Genomic DNA, 19,855 nt, shown 5'->3' on the forward strand with positions numbered 1-19,855 from the left:
CCGAGCAAGATGCCATTTCCGAATCATCATGAATGAGATTTGCGATGCAGCCTACTCAGAAGGGTCTGGGATAACTCTTGAAAAAGCTCATGGGTTTTGTGAGCGACTACAGAGCTGGTATAGAAGTCTACCTGTACCGCTCCAGCCAAGGTCCATCGTTCTTCCCGGCCACCTTCAACTTCAGTAAGTATCTAGGACTCAAGTTCATGACCTGAATACAGGTTGGCCGAATCGGTATAGTTGATACTTGACAGCATTTACTATCATCACCTCTTGCTTACCCTCTACGAGCCGCTATGTGATATTGAGACAACCCAGTCCCCTTCTCCGCAGCAAATCGTTGCTTATGCCAAGAAATACCTCCAGACTCTCGTCCGACTCTACTATCTTCGACACGGATTTGAAGCCATGGATCTATTTATTGTTATTCCCCTTATGCTCACCGGCTGCGACTGCATCGATGCGATCGGGGACCAAACACCAGCTACCGAACTTGAAACCCTACGATCCACCCTCATTTTGATTGCACAGGGTCTATACAGCCAAAGACGAAACCATTACTTGGCGGAAGCGCTGTTCCGGGTTATCCGGGGCCGCATGAGACCACAGGAACTTGCTTTGCTGAGAGGCACCATGAGCCTGGAGGAACAAGAGGCGGTCAACGAACTAGACAACATGCAACCTGTTCGAAGTCATTGGCCAGTGAGCGTTGTCAAAAAGCAGGAAGATGTGGATGCTCATATTTTGAAGAATCTTGTCAAGAGCTATGCGTCTCTGAACGTGGAAGAGCATCAGGGACGGACATCTGAACAAGCGCCATGTGCTAATGTATCTTGACTGCACATATTCTCCTATTTGATCTATCTCTTCGTATCCAGGTGCATTGATGTGAAGGAGGCTAAAACAATCACGCAATGGATCAGTCAGCCTCTGCCCGTATTGCTCAGCTTTACCAAATCACCATGACTCAACCAACACTCCAACGATCTTGATAAAAGACTCGACTGACTCGACCCACAAGGATTCTTACCGATCTCAACAAAAGACAGCTGCCTCTTCCGGCCGGTCCCGAGACGTGTTGATTCTGCCAAGAGCCCCCCTATTCGGTCCGCCCTTGCCCAAATCTCTTGATCCGCAGAGCCTCGTGCCTTGTTGTTCAGACTCCCGCTGACCTTTCCGCAAATTGTGGGAACTCTTTTGCCGCTCAATTCCGTCGATTGCCGCGTATCTGTCAGGTTATACGACAAGGGTAACGTGATGGCCTCATTGCTGATAAGGGGAGTGGGGGCTTTTACTTGGGCCTTTGGCTCGGTATTAAAGGTATTAAAGAGCTTGTCAAGAGCCGTGTTATGAGTGATGAAAACAGTGATTTTAATTGTGACACATTATATCTCTGCAATTGCATGTTCTTGTGATTATAAACCGTCATTGACAGTTATTGTCCTCAATCTCAACATTCTCAAGTCAACAACCAAGCACATCAACCAACAATGGCGCCAAAGGTTGATCTGGCAGAATATCTCTGGATACGGCTCGCTCAGCTCGGTCTCGGCTCAGTCCATGGCGTCCCTGGAGACTACAACCTCACCGTCTTGGACTATCTCAAGTCGACCGGCATCCACTGGGTTGGCAACGCCAACGAGCTAAATGCCGGCTACGCAGCCGATGGCTACGCAAGAGTCAAAGGCATCGGCGCTATCATCACTTCTTTCGGAGTGGGAGAACTTTCAGCTATCAATGCCATCGCGGGAGCTTACTCTGAGAGAGTTCCGGTAGTGCACATTGTTGGAACTCCCTCCCTTAACGCCCAGGAGGCTGGAGCTTGTCTGCACCATTCATTGGGCGATGGAAACTTCAAAATCTTTGCGGAAATGTACAAGATGGTTACAGTTGCCCAGGCAAACCTCATGGATCCTTCAACCGCTCCTCGGATGATCGATGCGACCCTCAAGGAGTGCATTCGACACAGTAGACCAGTCTACATCCAGATACCTTGTGACATGGTCAAAGCCAAAGTGGTGGCTCCCGCATCCCCAATCACTCTTTCATTGCCCAAGATTGATGAATCATATGAACATGAACTCGTTCATAGACTTGCAACTCGAATCCAAAACAGCAAAAAGCCAATGATTCTGGTCGACGCGTTTGCTGGGAGGTTCGGAATGAAAGACGAAATCAACCAACTGGTCAGGCTGACTGGTTTCCCTACCCTCACAACTCTTGGAGGGAAGGGCCTTGTCAACGAAGATCTACCCAACTTCCACGGGTCTAGCCTTGGGTTGGCGGGAGAGCCAGCTCAGCAAGCATGGGCCAAGTCTCGGGACTTGGTTCTTCGTTTTGGCCCCTTGGACTCTGATGCCAACACCTTTGGCTCAACCACCATACCGGATCCTCACATCACGATGGCCTTTGAGAAGTACTCTATCAGCATGGGTGGCAAGGATCTTCCATTTGGAGGGAACCGTGCTTTACCTGTCAGGTCTATCCTTAGGAAGCTAGTTGTCCAGCTGAAGACGTGCAAACTCCCGACTCCAGAACCCTATCCGGAGAAGTGCATCTCACTTAAGACTATGCAGAAGATGTTGCTCCCGCCAGAGAAGGATAGTATCATAGATCAATACTCTTTCTGGCTGCGCGTCTCCAACTTTATCAGGGAGGGCGACATCGTCATGGCTGAAACCGGCACAGCCACACATGGAAGCCAGAGTCTCATCCTTCCAGATGACACCGTCTTCATCAACTCTTCCATATGGCTATCAATCGGATATACTCTTGCTGCATGTCAAGGAGCAGCTCTCGCACAGAGTGAAATGTTTGAGGACAAAACACGACGCCCTGGCCGGACCATTCTATTCGAGGGAGACGGAAGCTTCCAGATGACGGCGCAGGCAGTCAGTGACATCATCAGAAACAAGCTCGACGTAATCATTTTTGTTCTCAACAACAGTGGCTACACGATTGAGAGACTCATCCACGGCCCGAACGAGAGCTACAACGACATTCAGCCCTGGAGAATCCTAGAAGCCCCGAGTTACTTTGGTGCACCGAAGAATGATCCCTCCTACCCTGTGAGGACCTTTCTGGCCGAGAATTGGGACCAACTGAGAGATGTCTTTGAAAATCCTGGACTGAAAGAGGGAAAGGGACTTAACATTGTTGAAGTCAAGATGGAGATGGATGATGCTCCAAAGACGCTTCGAACATTTGTTGATCGTGTGACTAGAAAGATAAACAGTGGAGAGGCATGAAAAGGCAACTTAAATTAGACGGCAGGTTTTTGTTTTTCAGATTATTTTAACAAAAAGTTGATCAATTTTATCCTGCAATTAGATTCAAAATCACAGCTCAGAGCGTTCTTGCACACATGTCTGGAGCAGCTTTTCTTCGAGGATGAAGCTCAGCCTGCGACCTTGCATGACGCCTTTTCACAGGTAGAGTATCAGAAAGCCTCACTTGGTTTCAGTGATTTGCGCACAGAGAGTAGAGTTCAGCTGGTGATGACCTCTGACACTCGAATCCTGGATCATCCTGGAGCGATTCATGGTGTCAGATATATTATCCCCGTATCACGAGCCCATATTGAGACCCTATCAGGCTCAGGATGAACTGAATGGTGTGCGCCAGTGCGCCATTATGCAAGCATGATCCTTGAATTGCTATTATGCCGCAATATCAGGACGAGCTGTGTCTGAGAGTACCTGAACGTGGCAGGTACGATCGACACTTGGTCCGGGTCAAGGCAACAGCGGAAGATTGGAGGTGCTGTACTCTAAAAAAGTGCATTGAAGCTATGAAGTTATTACTCTGTTTCTTGTTACCTCGGTACGTGGCGCCCTTGCCTTCCACTAATGCGGTTGACCAGCCGTCGACACCCTTACAGTCGTCTCGTTCTTGACCATGATGCCACCAAAAGCAGAACCTGTCGGAAAGTCATCCGACGAACCATCATGACCCGGCCCAGTAATTGTAGATGTATTTCCGCGATATCTATCGAGGGCGTGGCTCTCGAAGTCTGACACGGAGCCCCGGCCAGCCTCTGTTTCGGCGAGTTGGTGTGTCGAGCTCGACTCGTCCTCGTTCCCCTTGGGCAGTGTCGAAAGGCGGATCGACTTTTTGGTTTGGCTGCGACCGTAGGCTTGTCCGTAACTATTTGATCCCGAGCCGATGGAGGAGATGGGGTGGGTGCAAGTGAAGAGGTAGATGCAGGCCGGACGAACGGTTGGAAGGCAGGCTAGAGGATTGTTAGTGGTTAGGGGGGTTGAGTGGGTGAGGGAGACGTACCCGATACAGTAACAAGATTGACCTCGACCGATGCACAAATAACAATCGTAGAAAGGTTCCACGTCATATCCTCGGAGGTATTATCAAATTTGGTCGAAGCAACGATAATGACCATGGCGGCTACGCAGATACTGTGCCCATTAGCAAGACAAGTCCGCCGCCAACTAGACCCTCGACTTACATGATACCAAACAGAAACATGACCATGACGCCCAGCTTCTGCAGTCCAGGCAGTTGCAACTTTCGGATCTGCAGAATGGGCAGAATCAGGATGCAAATATCGAGTATAACGTGGACGAGGATAGTCCCGAAGAAGAACTTGGAGTCCTCAATGGCGCAGGTTCCTTTCACGGAGGAATCCCAAAACGTCTGCACGGGGATGCAGTGGAAAATACCCATGAAGGTCTGCAAAAGTCAGCTCGGTTGCTTTGGCAGATGTTTATGGTTACGCACTCGGATGATGATCCAGATGACGGCGCACGTAAAGAGAATCTGGATCGGGAGCTTGATGTTTGTGACACGAAACATGCGCCAGTAAAAGCTCAAAATGGACGCTTTGGCGAAGAAGAGCGCAGAGGCGTACATCAGCTCGGCGATGTAGAGGAGGAGTTTGGTCTGGAAAAGAGCCTTTTCCTTGGTAAGGTGCTTGATGTCCCAGATGTGCAAGCCAAAGCCATTCTGGATCCCTAGAACTCCTGTCAGCACTTTTGCATCTCATTTTCACCTTGGGGACCTACAGATGGGCACAATGACGAGCCAGCCCAGAGCCATGGTCTATGTTTCGGTTAGCAACAATAGACCAAGACCGACGATAGTAACCTACATAGCACATCAACGCAAAGTAGTCATCCCACCAGAGCCGTATCCTCGTCAGCCTACGACTAAACAGTCGAAGTATCAAAAAGATTGTTGCTGCCACAAAGGTGACAAGCTCTGCCGCCCAGAGGTCTGGCTGCTTGGACGGGATCTTTGTCGAACCCATCGTTGACGACGAACCAAAAAGCAAAGAGATTCTGACACCATCTGAACAAAGAGAAAAAGTAAAAAACACAGATTAGCGAGACGGGCCCCCCTCAAACCCTCCTGGGTGATATATGACTTGCACGGCAGATCCAGTCCCTCAGGGATCGGCGTGCGTCTACTCGCACAGAGCCTCTTGCAGGGCACATGCTGGAGGGTGCTACCCCGGTCGGCCATAGCGATGGCGATCCTCTTTACCCCCGGAGCCGTTGGGAAGCTAGAAAAAATGACACGAGCGGGTGGCTTTGAGTCGCCGACTTGCCGCAGATGGCGAGCCGTATTTCTCACCAGCAAGGATCTGGGATCTCTGGGCGTGTCGATCACTTGTGGGTTCTGCAGGTTCCCCGACTGGTTTAGGTATTCCCCTGGCGCTAGAAAGCTGCTAATACTATTCATTCAGCTGAGTCTTTGACACTACACGGCACTAAACCTGGGGTGATAAGATTGAAAAGACAACCCTGAGGGGTTCTGCATACGTCGTCTACAACAGATCCTTGAGTGTGAAGCTGTGTCAGTGCTCAGGCCTTTCCGAGGGAGGCAACACGCCCTCGACTCATACTTGCGGCGGCCGGTCAAGTAGTACATGTACAATGCGAGGCCTTCAACAGGACCTGCATGGCCTGCCCTGCCCCTGCGTGTGTACATGCACGACAGTCAGCGCTAAACAAGCCCTCCCGCCTCAGATTCCTCACACACGTCACGTAACGACGACTTTGTGTTGGTCAGCTCATCAACCACTGCCGCACTCCGCGAGTCAGTGCCCAAAGGATCTTGGTCGAGACTGAAGCTGCAGTGGATCATCTGGATTCGTTTGACCATACGGAACTCGCGTAAGCTTCGCCCCTCCAGCCCATGGCTTGGCGATCACTCGTCTTCATGACCGTGCAAGATGGGTCTTCTAATTCACTCGCTTTGCTGCTGCAACATTGGATGCGCGTCAGTGTCGTAGGTCTACAGAAATTTGCTTCTGTGAACCAACGACTTGGTGCCTGACCTTTTCGAGAGAAAGGGATGTCTTTGAACAATTACCGGCGTCATGCAGCCCTGTTACATCGTCTGGTGTTGGCCTCTGTGAAACGCTCTAGATTATGCATCTGCAGCCGCACAACCAACAGAGAAGTCCGGGGATGATACCTACCGGTGCATCTTGACTCGTTTAGATGAAGCCTTTGTTATGTGGCTGACTCCGCCACTGATTTCGAGTCTCACGAGGGTTTGAAGAAGGAAAAGAGCATCCATCAGTTTTAAGGAAGACTCGAGGCAAGCGACGAAAAAATAAGAGAATACGAAAATCAATTTCCACTTTTCGCTGATCCATGTGTCGCATCTCGAAACGCAGAGTGGTGGCTGTAGGTGGCTGTTCTAGGACTAGGATATCCTGCAAGATTAATATTAGATGTGATATTAGGTGTCGACCCGGATATTATATTATTCCCTGTCCTCCGTCTATGTTCCCACTGGACAAGATCTAATCAGACTCTTACATTTATTATAACTCAAACGTTATCAAATGTGCCCTCACAATTGTCTAAATCATAAGGTAATTATAGTCTTAACCTAGGTATGAACTGCGAGATAACTTATGATGAGACTTGTAACTTACCTTATCAGTCTATCACTAGTTACACATCACTGAGGCCGATTCACTCTCGGCACCTAGGTGTTAGTTACTCTCACCGGAATCTTACATTCTCTCTTTGAAGCTTTCAGCACGGTGTCATACACTGCAAATTTAACCCGCTCAAGTGGCTTGTAGATTGCCAATACATCTTTCTTGGCTTGTTGATTCAGTCCTGAATCGTCTATTTCTACTTAGCAAGCCTGCCTACGAGCTCATCTTATGCTATCAAGTGCCATCACATCTCCATTGCCAACTTGCTTCGGGCTCTGAGCTTGTGTCCATACTTGAACATGATAAATGGGATCAGACTCAACCCAGTACCGAACAAGGCCAGAATCAATCCCGCGTACTGGCTCCCAACGTTGTGAAAGAAGGCATTCGCAAACAACGGCGTAACAGCTCCCAAAGTATTCCTCATCAAGCCCTGACCAGCAATCGCAGATGAAGCACTCTCGCCGTAGCAGTCGGCCGTGTAGCTATACGTGCTCTCAAAAACAAAGTAGATACCGAATGCAATGGGCGCAAGCCCGATGACTGGACCAACCCACGATAAAAACGCGTACTGCGTAAAGCTGTAGATGAATAGGCCGATGGGGAGGAAGACGGCGCCGTACATTGCACCGTAAAGACGTGCTTCAGGTGTGACTTTGACGTTAGGATCCTCGACGAGACGATCGAACTTGCGCATCTGTAGATGATGTGCCAGCCAGCCAAGCGTGGTTCCGACGCAGAGCGATATATATGGAAGACCGCTTACACCCTCGGACCAGCCATGCTTCTCGGTGAATGTTATCGGGATCACTGAGAGGAAGAGAAAGACGACAGCCCAGCAAAAGGCGATCCAAAGACCAAAGGCAAAGACCACAGGCTCGGTCACCAACATGTGGATAGCCTTGACGGAGCTTGCTTTCAGCATAGACTGGAGACTCGGCGTCAGGATATCGCCCGCAGACACATATCGCTCATCACCAGTTGCCTTTCGCAGTGCCTTGGCTCGTTTATGGAGGGCAACACCGCCACGAGTCTCGGGAAAGAAGAAGAAGATGGCGATGAGCAGAGGGATGTTTGCCAGGCCTTGGATACCCTCGATCCAGCGCCATCCGATGGCTTGGTCAATGAACCCGGCGTATATCGGGGCAGCAACTGTACCAAAGATGGCGACGTAACTAAACATGGCCATAGGGCGACTGCGATGGTGAGGCTCATACATGTCGTCAAAGGTCCCGCCAACCAGGATCGTACCCACACAGCCGAAAAGGCCAAGTAGGAGTCGAAGTCCGATAATCGTCTCGATATTCTTGGCTGTTGCCAGTCCGATGAACAAGAGTGAGAAGCAGAGAAATGACCCTGCGTAGACGACTTTGCGACCCACGAGCTCACAAAAGGGGGCGAGTACCATGGGTGCTACCGCACAGCTGATGTTGAAAGTGAAGAGGCCGAGTTGACCCTGGATGTTGGAGGCGTTGAGGTCGGAAACCATGCTTCCTATACCAGAGCTGTAGGCCGTGGTTGCGAGGCCGATGAACAGCGTCATAAGGTTGAGGATGGTCGAGATGGATCGTTTATACCATGGGTTCCAGTTGAACGGGTTCTCCTTATCTCCCGTGGCAAACCCCAGAACGATGTATTCCTTCCCATTCTCTTGAAGAACCTCAGTCAGCGTGAGAGGCATATCAATGTCGACAGTGGTGATGGGGCCGCAGTCTGCATCAATGTCCTCATTGTTGCTGTCGACATATTTGCCCCCCACAATACGACCGGCTCGAGATCGAGGTTTTTCGTTCTTTCCATCCGATTCGGTTGCCTCGGGGTCGCTGTGTTCTTTGCTCCATGCACTGTTGGCCTTGGACGGGACAGCTGTCGAGTTCCGCCTGGAGGGGACGGCAGTTGAGTTTCGTCGTGACGGTACATATGTCGAGTTTGCCCTCGAGTTGGCAAAGAAGCTGGTCGGTCTTGAGGCTGAGGGAGAGCCTACGGGAGACCCTGGCCTTGACGTCGGCGCAGAAAACGAAGGGAGGTAGTTTGACATGGTGAGTTGGTTGTGAAGGGGTGAGTGGAGTCAAAGGTGATATGATGTAGAGAAGAAGAAAGCTGATCGCATTTATCAGCCATAATAAATATGATGGCATTTTGTCCCTCAAGATCTTCATCTCTTATCGTTACGTTCTGTGTTGTCGGACCGGCTTGGCTGTTGTGGTGGAGCTGCCAGATGTGGTCCACTATGCCACCATGGAGCCGCCGAGAGCAGTGGGTTGAGCAGGGGCACGGCGCTGGGGGTTTCGTGTCGTAAATTGGAGTTGTAGTTTCACTATATTACTCCTTGTATAGCTCAGATACATTATATAGGAGCCAGTGCTGCATCATCAAGTCACCAGCTTGCCTGAACCCAATTTCCAGCTCCTATGCAGACCGCTATCAGCCAGACTTGAGCCTCAAGTGGAGACCTCACTGATACGGTCGCATCTCGGAGCCAAACTTTTCAGACTAGGGAAACAAGACGGCGGAAGCGACGGAGCGGGTCCCGGATGGATAAGACTATGACGTTGAGGTGTGAGGGCTCGGTGAGATTTGGATGTCTAGCGCGAATAATAACTTGCCTCACTGAAAACTCTATCTCTTTGAGAGAAGGATGGTTAGTAATTTCATTCTTTCACGCTGTGGGCCTGTGTTTCCGAGACTTGTAGCCCATCATCTTGGACGACCCCTGAGAGTCCTGCCACAGCAAATGCTGACGGGAGTTTGGAAATGAACTTTACAGCCCTGTATCACCGAATAAAATCGATGAGGTACGCACTCATGGCGGCAGCTCTGAAGAAGTCAATGTTAAGTTTATACCTCACAAACAAAATGGCCGTAATCCTGACGCCTAGGACGTGCAGGTGGTTGTTTTGCCGATCAAGCATCCAAGTGCCATGCGCAACGTTAGAGCCATTATCAAAGAGAGTGTAACCTACGCAAGCCTCGGGATCGGGTCAGCGAACATGACCTGTAATCTGCAGAAAGTAGCCAGGGACCCAAAATACTCTAGTCTTGTTGTCTTTGAGCCCCTACAGCGTCGTAAAGGAATAACAAAGCAGGCTGCAAACTGCTACCCTAGGGTTGGTTTGAGAGCGTACCTGGCCCCTCCAACTTTCAAGTTTATCTCTATTTGAAGCCTATCTCAGCTTATCCTTGAACAATTGCAGGGCCGGCTTTATAACTTGTCTAAATAGTCGTATCTCCGTCTGCCAATCGTCCCAGGGGTTCCGTAAGCTCATGGTATGCTCTCTTGTCTGTCTATCGTGTCAAAGCACCTATACTTCTTCAACTAAATCCAGGCTCTTACCTATATATTCGTATTGTCCATGCCGGTTGGCAACAGTCCAAGCTGATCTTGATAGATGTTAATGAAATCGCTGCATTAATTCCAAGCTTGGCACCAGATGAATTTTCCCCCTATATGTGATTTCTTCAAGTCTACATAAGCATTATAATTTTGTATAGTCATCATTCAATAGTTTGCAGGTAATTAATTCGCTCAATCAGGCAGCCTGACTTAAAACATCACGTCCCTTCAATCGTTGGCCCACGTGCGCTTCGCCCCAACACAGCCCCATCTGCTTTGCCACGATGTCAGCCTTGTCATCAGCACAGCCCGAGTTCCATGTAGATCTCAGGTTTTGATAACCTTCAACGCGTCCAGGTCATAGAACAAGACAGTTGGTCTACACTTTGCAATGTCTGAAAAATACAAAGCCCTCCAATCTAGGCCCTCCCTCGACTCCGAGTCCGAGGCTGGCCCGTCAGCGCCCAACCAGGCACCACCGCCATCCTTCCAAGAATCCATCGAGAACGACGCCGCAGCTTTCAAAACCCAGTTCGCATGCGTCGAGATTCGTCCGTCGGACCGTATCAGGCTCATCAACTTTGAAGAGACCGACATATCAGCCGTGCACCAGGTGGTGAGGACCACCTGGTCCAGGGGCATCGATAGGGTCAGGCCCGTCGGTGAATCGAGAGAGATGAAGCTCCATGGAACTCCTTGGAGCTATAGATCCAACGGAGACGACGATGCCCGAAGGCTTCTGCTGCGTATTATTGAATGTTTGCACGGCATTGGCTGGGTACTCCAGTCCGCCTTTGACATTACTAAGAACTCATCAAGCAGAGGTTTGCACTGTGATCGTTTTTGAAGTATCAGGGCTTATAAGTACATAGACAGCCTAGTATTCCGGAAGCAAGAACCTGCACCTTCGCCCTGCGACTGGATAGCAGTCTCATTCGACAGCAATGACAAGCTGAAGATAATCGGCTCCCCGCCGCCAGAACTCGTCACTCAGCTTCTCCAGGCCTTTAGCGTTGAGATCCAGAGACACGAGGCGACGGCGGACCGCGTTAAGATCAAGTTTTGGGGCCATCCGTGGACACCCTCGGGTCAGGATACCGTGACGACGAGCCTCAAGCTCCTGTCTCTGCTCGAAGTACTCGAGATCTGCGGCTTCACCCTCTACGGCACAGTGGGCGCACGACACGAGGACGATACTGCCTCGGCAGACATCATGGTTTGTCAGCGGCAGAAGGATTGGATACCGGGGGCGCCGATTTTACATCGCTAGGCTGGGTGAAGGTGTTTGTAGCTTGGCGCTTTTTGATTGCCGCCGTTCAGGACCGAGGTTATTTGAGACCTCACAGAATGCCAATTGCACTTGAGCTGGAAATGTGACCGTTCGCATTGTTCCCAGTTTGGTCGGTTCCCTTTCCGTGGTGCTTCTTCGGAGCGGCCCCGGCCGGGTGGGGTGCCATCGGACGCTGTCCGGCCTAGCTTCTCCATACTATATAAGACCCTGCCAAGTCTGCAGGCGAGTAGGCAACACATTGCATCGACTGAAGCTCTAAATTTGCAAATTGTTTCTTTATCGGTCGTTGATCTCGTCGTACCGCTTGCATACTCACTAACACCCCATTGTCCTCACACAAACATGACCCCACAGCACCCTAGTTTTGCCTCTCTCCCCCTCGACAAGAATGGCCCACACGGCAATGCATGGGGCCTTTGGGGTCCCGATGATCAACTCGGGACGCTGAATCTTCTGACAGATGAAGTTGTTCGTAAAGCGGCCGAGGAAAACATCAAGACAGGCTCTAGAGTGTCGTTGAAGTAGGTGGACAAACAGGCGTCTAGTGACGATCTTGGCTAACCTCGGCAACATAGTTGGTCCATGACCGGAGCTTCGTATCCCAAGTTTGCCCGTAAGCTTCTAGACTTGCACTTGATCAACAAGGCCCCTCTCAAGCACGGGCATGACGACGAGGTATTGTGGCAGATGACAAGGTGCAACTGCAAGCTAATACCTTTACAGTGGACATTCAACTCTCAGTGCAGCTCACAGTGGGATGGATTCCGGCATTATGCCTATCAAAATGAAGCGGTCAGTATTTCTTGTCCTTGACTGGTCTCATTCAAGCTCAACCCAGGCATTAGTTGTATTACATGGGCCGCACTGCCGAGCAGTTTGCCACTTCGGACCAGCCAAATAGTGTTCATCGTATGTCCCGAGACTCCGCAATATCATGACTCTCCTAATACTTCAATTACTAGATGTCTCAGCCAAGGGTATTGCTGGCCGCGCCGTCTTCATCGACTGGTATGCCTGGGCTCAGAAACAGGGCTTAAAATTGGACGCTATGTCTTCTCACGAGGTTCCATTTTCCGAACTGGTCGAAACCCTCAAGTTTCAGGGCATGGACCTCGACGTTTTCAGGCCCGGCGATATTGTCGTCGTTCGCTTTGGGTATCTAGAGCAGTACGAGAACATGAGCCAGGAAAAACGACAACACCTCGACAATCTCTACAAGACTCAGAAGCCCGACAGCGTTGGCCTCAAACCATCCGAAGAGCTCTTACGTTTCCTATGGGATAGGAAGATTGCTGCAATTTGCGGTGACTCGCGCTCTTTGGAAGTATGGCCATGCAAGGATACCGAGTGGCATCTGCATGAGTGGCTCTTGGCTGGCTGGGGCATGCCCATTGGAGAATTGTTTTACTTGGAGGAACTTGCAAGAATGTGTAGTTCCTCGGGGCGATACACTTTCTTCATGTCCAGTTCTCCAATGAATGTGAGTCTCGACAAACAATGGTTCTGCATGAAAGATGATGCTAACTATAGCGATAGGTACCCGGTGCCGTAGCAAGCCCCCCGAATGCACTTGCGTTTTTCTAGGGCCACGAGATAGAGAAATAAACAGATTTCGACCCCTGTAGATTTGAAGGAACTTCTTTATGTCCTAGTGCTACTTGTGGCTTGTCATCATACCGACATAGTGGTTCTTCGTTGTCGTAAAATGATATGTCGAGTGCCACTTCTGACGACTGTCGGCTAAGTGAACCACTAACCTTCCATATAATGCATTGAGAGGATGACTTATTGATATCAGCTAGTCTTATTTTTAAGTTATATCTCAACCTTCCGAGAATCCCCTGGGGCATAAAAGCTACCAGGTAAACAAATCTTTGATAGAACTAAGTCGCAGTATGTATTGACTGTTTACTCGTTTCGAAACGTGCGAATGCTAACTAGCTCTAAAACCCACACCCTGCCCTTGCGCGGAATCTGCAATAGTGGAGAGCGTAACCCGTTACAGAGTATACTGGTGCAGAGGACTTTTCTCTCCCATGGAGTCAAGCTCCTCCTGCGAGTACTTTTGACAAATATCAACCTCAGAAAGCTGTGCCTTGACTTTGTTGGGCCTCCAGAGGAAGAACTCCATGACTAGTGCTGTAGCCATACCAAGGCAGATGGTCCCCAGAGAAGTGCCGTATCCGGTGGCATATCGGGGACCCTCTCTGTCCAAGAAGATGTTTGTTCCGATGATACCTAAAGAGTGATGTTAGTTCGAATCTTAAATATGTGAGAAAGATGACTTACTGCCAAGGTTTCCAGCTGCCAGAAGCCAAGCGAGACCAATCGACCTCTTCCATGAAGGGGCAAGGTTGTTGCCCGTCCAGGCACTAATACCAGGAAGAAGTGGGTAAATACCAATCTGGGCCAGCACCACACCCGTGTACATGGCCAGGACGCTGTCGGCCACGTTTGCAAAACACTTGAACAGAACAGATAAAGCTACTAGCAGAACAGACATGGGCCCCACGATGAATGGCATGCGCCAGGAGAACCTGTCGGAGAACCTGCCGGACAGCCATGCCGAGCTGCTTGATGATCTGCGGCATGGTGAACCTGAAGGCCGCGTTGGGGACAGAGTTGGCCCAGGCCAGAATGATGCCGAGGAGGATCTTCCAGTCCACCATGGTGCGGAACAGCAACTTCCAAGAGAACTTGTCGCCCTCTTCAGTGCTGGCTCGCACACCAGATAAGTGCAGCCGCAAGTCGATGAAGCGCTTCTCATCTCCCGAGAGCCACTTGGCTCGTTCAGGGGTGTCAATGATCAGCAACGGCATGACCAGACCGGCTGCGACTGTGATGGCACCCTCAAGGAGGAAGATCCAACGCCAGCCAGCAATACCCCGCGCACCATTCATGCGGGCGATACCAAAGGCTAGGAGGCCGCTGAGAGCGCCCGAGAATGCTGAGGCAGTGTAGAAGATGGCCAGGCGCTGCTGGAGTTCGTGTCGAGGGTACCACGTCGAGACGATGTAGGCTGCTCCAGGGAAGAAGCCGGCCTGAAGTCGAGATCAGTTACGGCGACCAAATAGGGGAGGTAAGAACGTAGCCAAAGGACATACCTCGAAAACTCCTAGAACAACGCGGCAGGCCACCAGGCCGTGAAAGTTCTTGACGACGCCCATGCAGGTCATGACGATACCCCAAGCAATGATAAGGAACGAAAGCCAAATGCTGGGTCGAACTTTCTTAAGAATGATGCTGGACGGGATCTCTGAGTCTGCATCAGTCTTGATCAACATCAGATTTCTTCCTCAAGCCTGCCTTACCAAAGATGATGTAGGGCACAAAAAAGATGGTGCTCGCAATATTGTACTGGTTACCAGTCAAACCCAAGTTTTTATCCATGCCTTCAATCTTTGCATTTCCAATGTTGTCTTGGTCGATATGTGCGAGAAGATAGAGGACAGCCATGATAGGGATGAGGCGAAAGTCGATCTATCTCGTTAGCAACAACACTCATTTCTTGTAAAAAGTCAAAAAACTCACCTTCTGACGACCTTTTTACCAGCCTGGCCTTCATACTGGCGCATAAAGTCTGCCTCTTCAGGTGACAAGCCAACATACGGGTTCGCCGCATGCTCGACAAACTTGTCGTCGGCCTTTTCGATTGCTGCAGTCTGATCTTTCTCCATTGTGAACGAATTTACCCTGCAGAAGAAAGACGCTTTTGCTCTGGCTCTTTCTGGCCTCCACCGACGACATCCTTAAATGTTCAAATATCACAAGACAAAAACCTTGTGAACCTAAGCCCAAACCGTCACGACTCCTAGTCCCGGCGTCGGACCCGGTTCCCCAGCCTCAAAACTAATCCCCGTGGGGTTCCCCCAAGTCCGGGCCTAATTCCTCAGCTAATGCATGACTCGGGCGTCCCATGCAAAAATGGCTGATTCTGCTAGCTGGAAACATGGTTTCGGACGTTGTGACTGGGTTGGCAAAGGCCATCGGACTTCCTCCGGAGGATCACGACACGTGTGCTACCTGTGGATTTGTTAGCTTCATTGTCCAACCCATCCTTGCCGTTGCTCTCTTCTCTCGCTCTTGCACCCGCTAGCGACTTTTCCTGTTACCCAGACCGCCAGAGTAATCACCTACATCATCCGACACTGACAGCTTGGGAGGTAGTGGACTCAGGCACTCTGTCTGGATATCTTTGCAGTTGCACCACTCTTGGTAGTAGAGGCGATGTAATGAGTCGCCTGTCGGGTTCAAGTTTTTCAACCTTGAGAAGAATTCCATTCAAAACATTTGACCCTAATGTATATCCTGCAGTTGCGGCTGATGCTCTCTCTTACCTTCGCTACGCCGGTTACTACTCCTTCATCGCAGCATTCTTCAGATAAAAGGCTATCTAGCTAGCGAAGAAGATGATGTGAAACAAGACTGTTCCGAACACTTCTGGCGTCGGTGTTCTAATCTACTCATTCAACCGCAAGAGAAACCTTTAGTAAAAGATATGCTTTGTATCATATAAATAATCATCATAGATCATCTATTGTATACAACCTTGCGCTGCGTCTTCCCACGCCCCAACACGCTCATCCAAGGCCAAGTAGTATGCTTACTGTGTCGCACTCGGATACTGTCACGGCTGCAGGGAATAGCACCGATCTAGAAACTTCGCATTATAATGCCTCTCCCCTCCTGTTTAGCTAGAATAGACACGTAATACCACGTACACCCAGCCCTCCACCTAATACAAGCCGAATCTCAACCATGGCAATCTCCGTTGTCCGGGGCACACCAACACATGATAGCTATAGAAGCACTACTATCATGGCAAGGTTATGACTCAGGTTTTACTCTTAGCTTGCATATCTCCATCCCTCAGGCTCTCCAGCAGCTTCCTCGGCCTCCTTGAGTGCCTTGTTCTTCTTGGCGCAGTACCATTTGGTGACCAGAACCAGAATAACAGTAAGGCCGCATCCCGCGATGATGGCGCCACCGCCCGTCTGGTAGTAGGGCTCCTGATTCCTCAGAAAGAAGTAGGGCGTGAACCAGTGAGAAACGGACGAGACGCAGTTGGCATAGGCAATGAGAACAGCACGCTTAGTGCGGGGACGTGGAACGACGGTCGTCTCCCAAGAGAGTTGAATCTATGTCCCGATAGTCAGTCAAGAGGCTCTGCCAAGAGGTATTCCGGTCGGTACTCACGTTGAGACCAACAAACGGACCCACGACAAGGAGAATCATGCTAAAGTACCGAGCCCCGACGCTGAGGGTGGTGATCATGACGGCACAACCAACCAGTGTAAAAAGAATAGGCACGATGATGTGGTAGCCGTGCTCCAGCCTTCGACCAGAAGACCATGAGATGGCCAAGGTGGCAAGAAAGGCGATAATGGGCGGGGGCGCCTGAATGAGATATGTAGCATTGTCATGGAAGCCAAGTGTAGCGACAATCTTGAGATAGCCATTAGTATTTCCGAGCCTGAAAAGTCTCCTTGTCTCGAGCTCACCGAAGGGAAAAAGTCCTTGTATGACTGGGCAATGATCAAAGCAAAGTGAATGCCGGCAAACAAGTGCGAGAAGGGATCTTTCATGGCCATCCATACGCCTCCCCAGTAGTCGCCTGTATCGTCTTCGGAGAGGCCACCAGCAGAGACCGCCTGTCGATACTGTGCCATAGCGGCCTCTTCCTCCGTGATGAAGTAGGTCCCAGTCGAGTCTGGAAAGTTGGGAAGGAACCAGAAGCTGGCTATAGCAACAAGAATGCTCACGATGCCTGAGGTGTCATGTTAGCTTTCCAACCACCTATCTAGCATCTATGAGCTTAGAGCATACCTTCAAGAAGAAGAAACCATCGCCATGCCGTGAGACCCGCAATCCCGTCCATATTTGTCAAGATCCCAGCCGCAAGGAGGCCAGAGAGGGCTTGTGAGATGGTGTTTCCAGCATGCCAGATGCCCATACGCAGTGGCGACTCGTGCTTTGTGTACCAAGACGAAGTTATCAAAGAAACGGCGGGCACAAACGGACCCTCCGTGACGCCCACGATGAACCGGCAGAGGATGAACCCCCAGCCCCGTGTGATGGCGGGCATGCAGATTGTCGTGACGGGCCAGGCAAGCATGCAGCAGGGCATAAGAAGGCGAGGGCTGCCCTTGGCCATGATGACGTTGGCGGGAATCTGAGAGAGGATGTATCCGACGTAGAACATGGAGATGCCGGCAGACCACATTGTGTCCGTCATGTGTAGGTCTTCTTGCATGCCTGCCAGTCGGGCGTTGGAGACGTTGATGCGGTCAAGGTAGCTAAATACCAGTCAACAGTTGACTATATTTCACAAGAGCAGGATACTTACTTCATCAACAACATGGCGGTTACCATGGGCAAGAATTTCCAGTCAAGTTTTCGAACAAGAGATTTCTCAATGGCCTTCAACTCTTCAGGCGTCTTGTTCCGGATCAACTCATACCTCCCAAGGATGGTATCGTGTGGAGGGGCGACCTCCTCGAACTCGACATTGTCTTTGATGTCGAGTGATGCGTGCTTGGAGCGAACTGAGCCAGTCATCTTGTGCTTGGTCGAGATGGACTCTGGGTATTGTTGCTCCAACAAGTAGTATATGGTGTCGAGAGGGCGTGGCGAACAAAGAGACAAGACGTTGATGTCCTGAACAAACACGGAGACGACCAGAGAACGAGGCCAGTCTTATAACCTTTCTTACCAGACCGGTCTTCTCCCCTCGTCACCTAGCCAAGTCGAGAACAGGAAGTCTGCGTTGCGAACTCAGCAATCTCTTCGCCATACCCGCCCCCCTTTCCGTAGTCCACAACCGATTCCCCCGCGTCCCCACGTTTCCAGGTTGAGGTTAATCTGGGGTACGGGGTGGCAGGAGCCCGTCGGACACAAGCCGCCAATCAACTAGTGAGGATGACAAGAGACGGACTTGGCCCGAAGATGGATCTCAGCACCTCGTATTAAACACTCTGGCCCTTGTCCTAGAGTGGGTGACGGTGTGTGGTTGAGCTGTTGTCTAGACCCTCCAAGGTCATCTCCGGAAATCAGGTGAGGGGAAACCACCACTAGATACGACTCTGCCGTACGACATCCAAAGTTTCCGGGATACAGCCATGCGCCTCGAGGCCGAGCCATGCTCAGAAAGCATCTTAGGAAGCACGTGCCTCCCCCAAGTAGTGGCGTTGGATGAACCGGCGCAGATGCCCAGCAAGACTTGTCGGGATTGTGTCCTGATAGTCTTGATGCGACTTGAGATGGGTCAACACACCAGAGTCATGCCGAGTATCCATGAACACTTACCTGATCCAGGCCTGCCATCATCTTGGTTGAAAGCGTCAATAGAAACTGCTGAAACGTTCCCAGAGCAGAGAACCGTGACGCATACTGCGTGAGCACAATCGATGCTTTGCTAACCACCTCGAATATCTGCGTCAGGCCCTGCTGATTCATACCTGAAGCCCGTTGGGTAAGGCACACGTAGACCACTGCCGCTGACAACACGTCGTAAGCATCGAGGAACGAGCCTCTTTCCAAGGCCCGTCCCGACCGATCGTATAGTTTCTCAATCAACCGCTTACACGAACTCATAATATCGCCTTCGACGTCAGCCCAAGTTCCGAGGTAAAGTTGAGAGTTGCTTTCGTCGGGGCGCACAGGGTTGGCCATCAGTATCAACGCTCGGCAGGCGAGTTGGTCTAAGTAATCAAAGGGCAGCTCAAGCTCAGAGGCCGCATTTTCCGTGTTGGGCGGAAATTCTCTCCAGAAACAAAGATTGCTGTAAGAGAACAACAACTCGGCTTTGTCGTTATTTCGTAGATTCGAGATGAGCTGAGCATGGACTATCAAGTGCCTACTAAAGTTGAGCTTTGCTTTGACGGATTCTGAAAGCGCTGCTTCATCAACATCTTCTTCTGTTGGGATCTAGAACATACAATTAGAACAGCTCATCATCGCGACTCAGGTCTTACCGAAACGGATATATCGGAATCATGTATGCCAAATGGTCGATCCATCGATGAGGCCAATGAGCTTTGAAGAATTAGCTGCTAATTTCATGTTGAACGTGGTGAACTTGCCGATCCAGAAGGTAGATGCTCCAAAACAACCACTCAGCCCGACAGATGCTATCCCTCCCAAGTCTAGCCTGTGGAACAGAGTCCTTGTGGAGCCCAATAGCTATACAGGTCGTCATAGTCACCCCCATGAGATGCCAGGTAGATCCACCGGCTGGACAGAACATCGAGAACACGACGAGCAGAAGCATGCAATGCAATGCGTCGAGCGGTTCCTGTGATCGAAAGAGGCGCGGCAA

The 19,855-nt window shown here is 50.5% G+C and overlaps 6 protein-coding genes across 6 annotated transcripts; 2 read left to right on the forward strand and 4 right to left on the reverse strand.

The window, feature by feature from the left end:
* Window positions 1-1,490: 1,490 nt before the first annotated feature.
* Window positions 1,491-3,248, forward strand: LRP88_14263 (alpha-keto acid decarboxylase family protein; the record flags this gene model as incomplete). Its single annotated transcript, XM_083250613.1, has 1 exon — window positions 1,491-3,248. One exon carries the CDS (start codon window positions 1,491-1,493, stop codon window positions 3,246-3,248), a length of 1,758 nt encoding a protein of 585 aa, XP_083093678.1.
* Window positions 3,249-3,845: 597 nt separating this feature from the next.
* On the reverse strand, window positions 3,846-5,263 carry LRP88_14264 (uncharacterized protein; the record flags this gene model as incomplete). The annotated part of the gene is made up of 6 exons (XM_083250614.1): window positions 3,846-4,231; window positions 4,282-4,412; window positions 4,463-4,686; window positions 4,735-4,967; window positions 5,019-5,055; window positions 5,105-5,263. The coding sequence occupies 6 exons, from the start codon at window positions 5,261-5,263 to the stop codon at window positions 3,846-3,848; spliced, it is 1,170 nt and encodes a 389-aa protein (XP_083093679.1).
* A 1,894-nt stretch (window positions 5,264-7,157) lies between these two features.
* LRP88_14265 (major facilitator superfamily domain-containing protein) lies at window positions 7,158-8,951 on the reverse strand (the record flags this gene model as incomplete). Its single annotated transcript, XM_083250615.1, has 1 exon — window positions 7,158-8,951. One exon carries the CDS (start codon window positions 8,949-8,951, stop codon window positions 7,158-7,160), a length of 1,794 nt encoding a protein of 597 aa, XP_083093680.1.
* Window positions 8,952-10,638: 1,687 nt separating this feature from the next.
* On the forward strand, window positions 10,639-13,122 carry LRP88_14266 (uncharacterized protein; the record flags this gene model as incomplete). The annotated part of the gene is made up of 8 exons (XM_083250616.1): window positions 10,639-11,071; window positions 11,120-11,463; window positions 11,893-12,059; window positions 12,114-12,213; window positions 12,262-12,330; window positions 12,384-12,447; window positions 12,501-13,018; window positions 13,075-13,122. 8 exons carry the CDS (start codon window positions 10,639-10,641, stop codon window positions 13,120-13,122), a joined length of 1,743 nt encoding a protein of 580 aa, XP_083093681.1.
* Window positions 13,123-13,537: 415 nt separating this feature from the next.
* LRP88_14267 (major facilitator superfamily domain-containing protein) lies at window positions 13,538-15,215 on the reverse strand (the record flags this gene model as incomplete). The annotated part of the gene is made up of 6 exons (XM_083250617.1): window positions 13,538-13,776; window positions 13,828-14,002; window positions 14,076-14,579; window positions 14,643-14,794; window positions 14,850-15,018; window positions 15,078-15,215. The coding sequence occupies 6 exons, from the start codon at window positions 15,213-15,215 to the stop codon at window positions 13,538-13,540; spliced, it is 1,377 nt and encodes a 458-aa protein (XP_083093682.1).
* Window positions 15,216-16,385: 1,170 nt separating this feature from the next.
* On the reverse strand, window positions 16,386-18,096 carry LRP88_14268 (major facilitator superfamily domain-containing protein; the record flags this gene model as incomplete). Its single annotated transcript, XM_083250618.1, has 5 exons — window positions 16,386-16,676; window positions 16,735-16,983; window positions 17,040-17,305; window positions 17,365-17,834; window positions 17,885-18,096. The coding sequence occupies 5 exons, from the start codon at window positions 18,094-18,096 to the stop codon at window positions 16,386-16,388; spliced, it is 1,488 nt and encodes a 495-aa protein (XP_083093683.1).
* Window positions 18,097-19,855: the final 1,759 nt, after the last annotated feature.

Source organism: Fusarium phalaenopsidis (genome assembly GCF_050370095.1).
Source record: "Fusarium phalaenopsidis strain FUZ10S chromosome Unknown contig_32334, whole genome shotgun sequence".
Taxonomy (NCBI): domain Eukaryota; kingdom Fungi; phylum Ascomycota; class Sordariomycetes; order Hypocreales; family Nectriaceae; genus Fusarium; species Fusarium phalaenopsidis.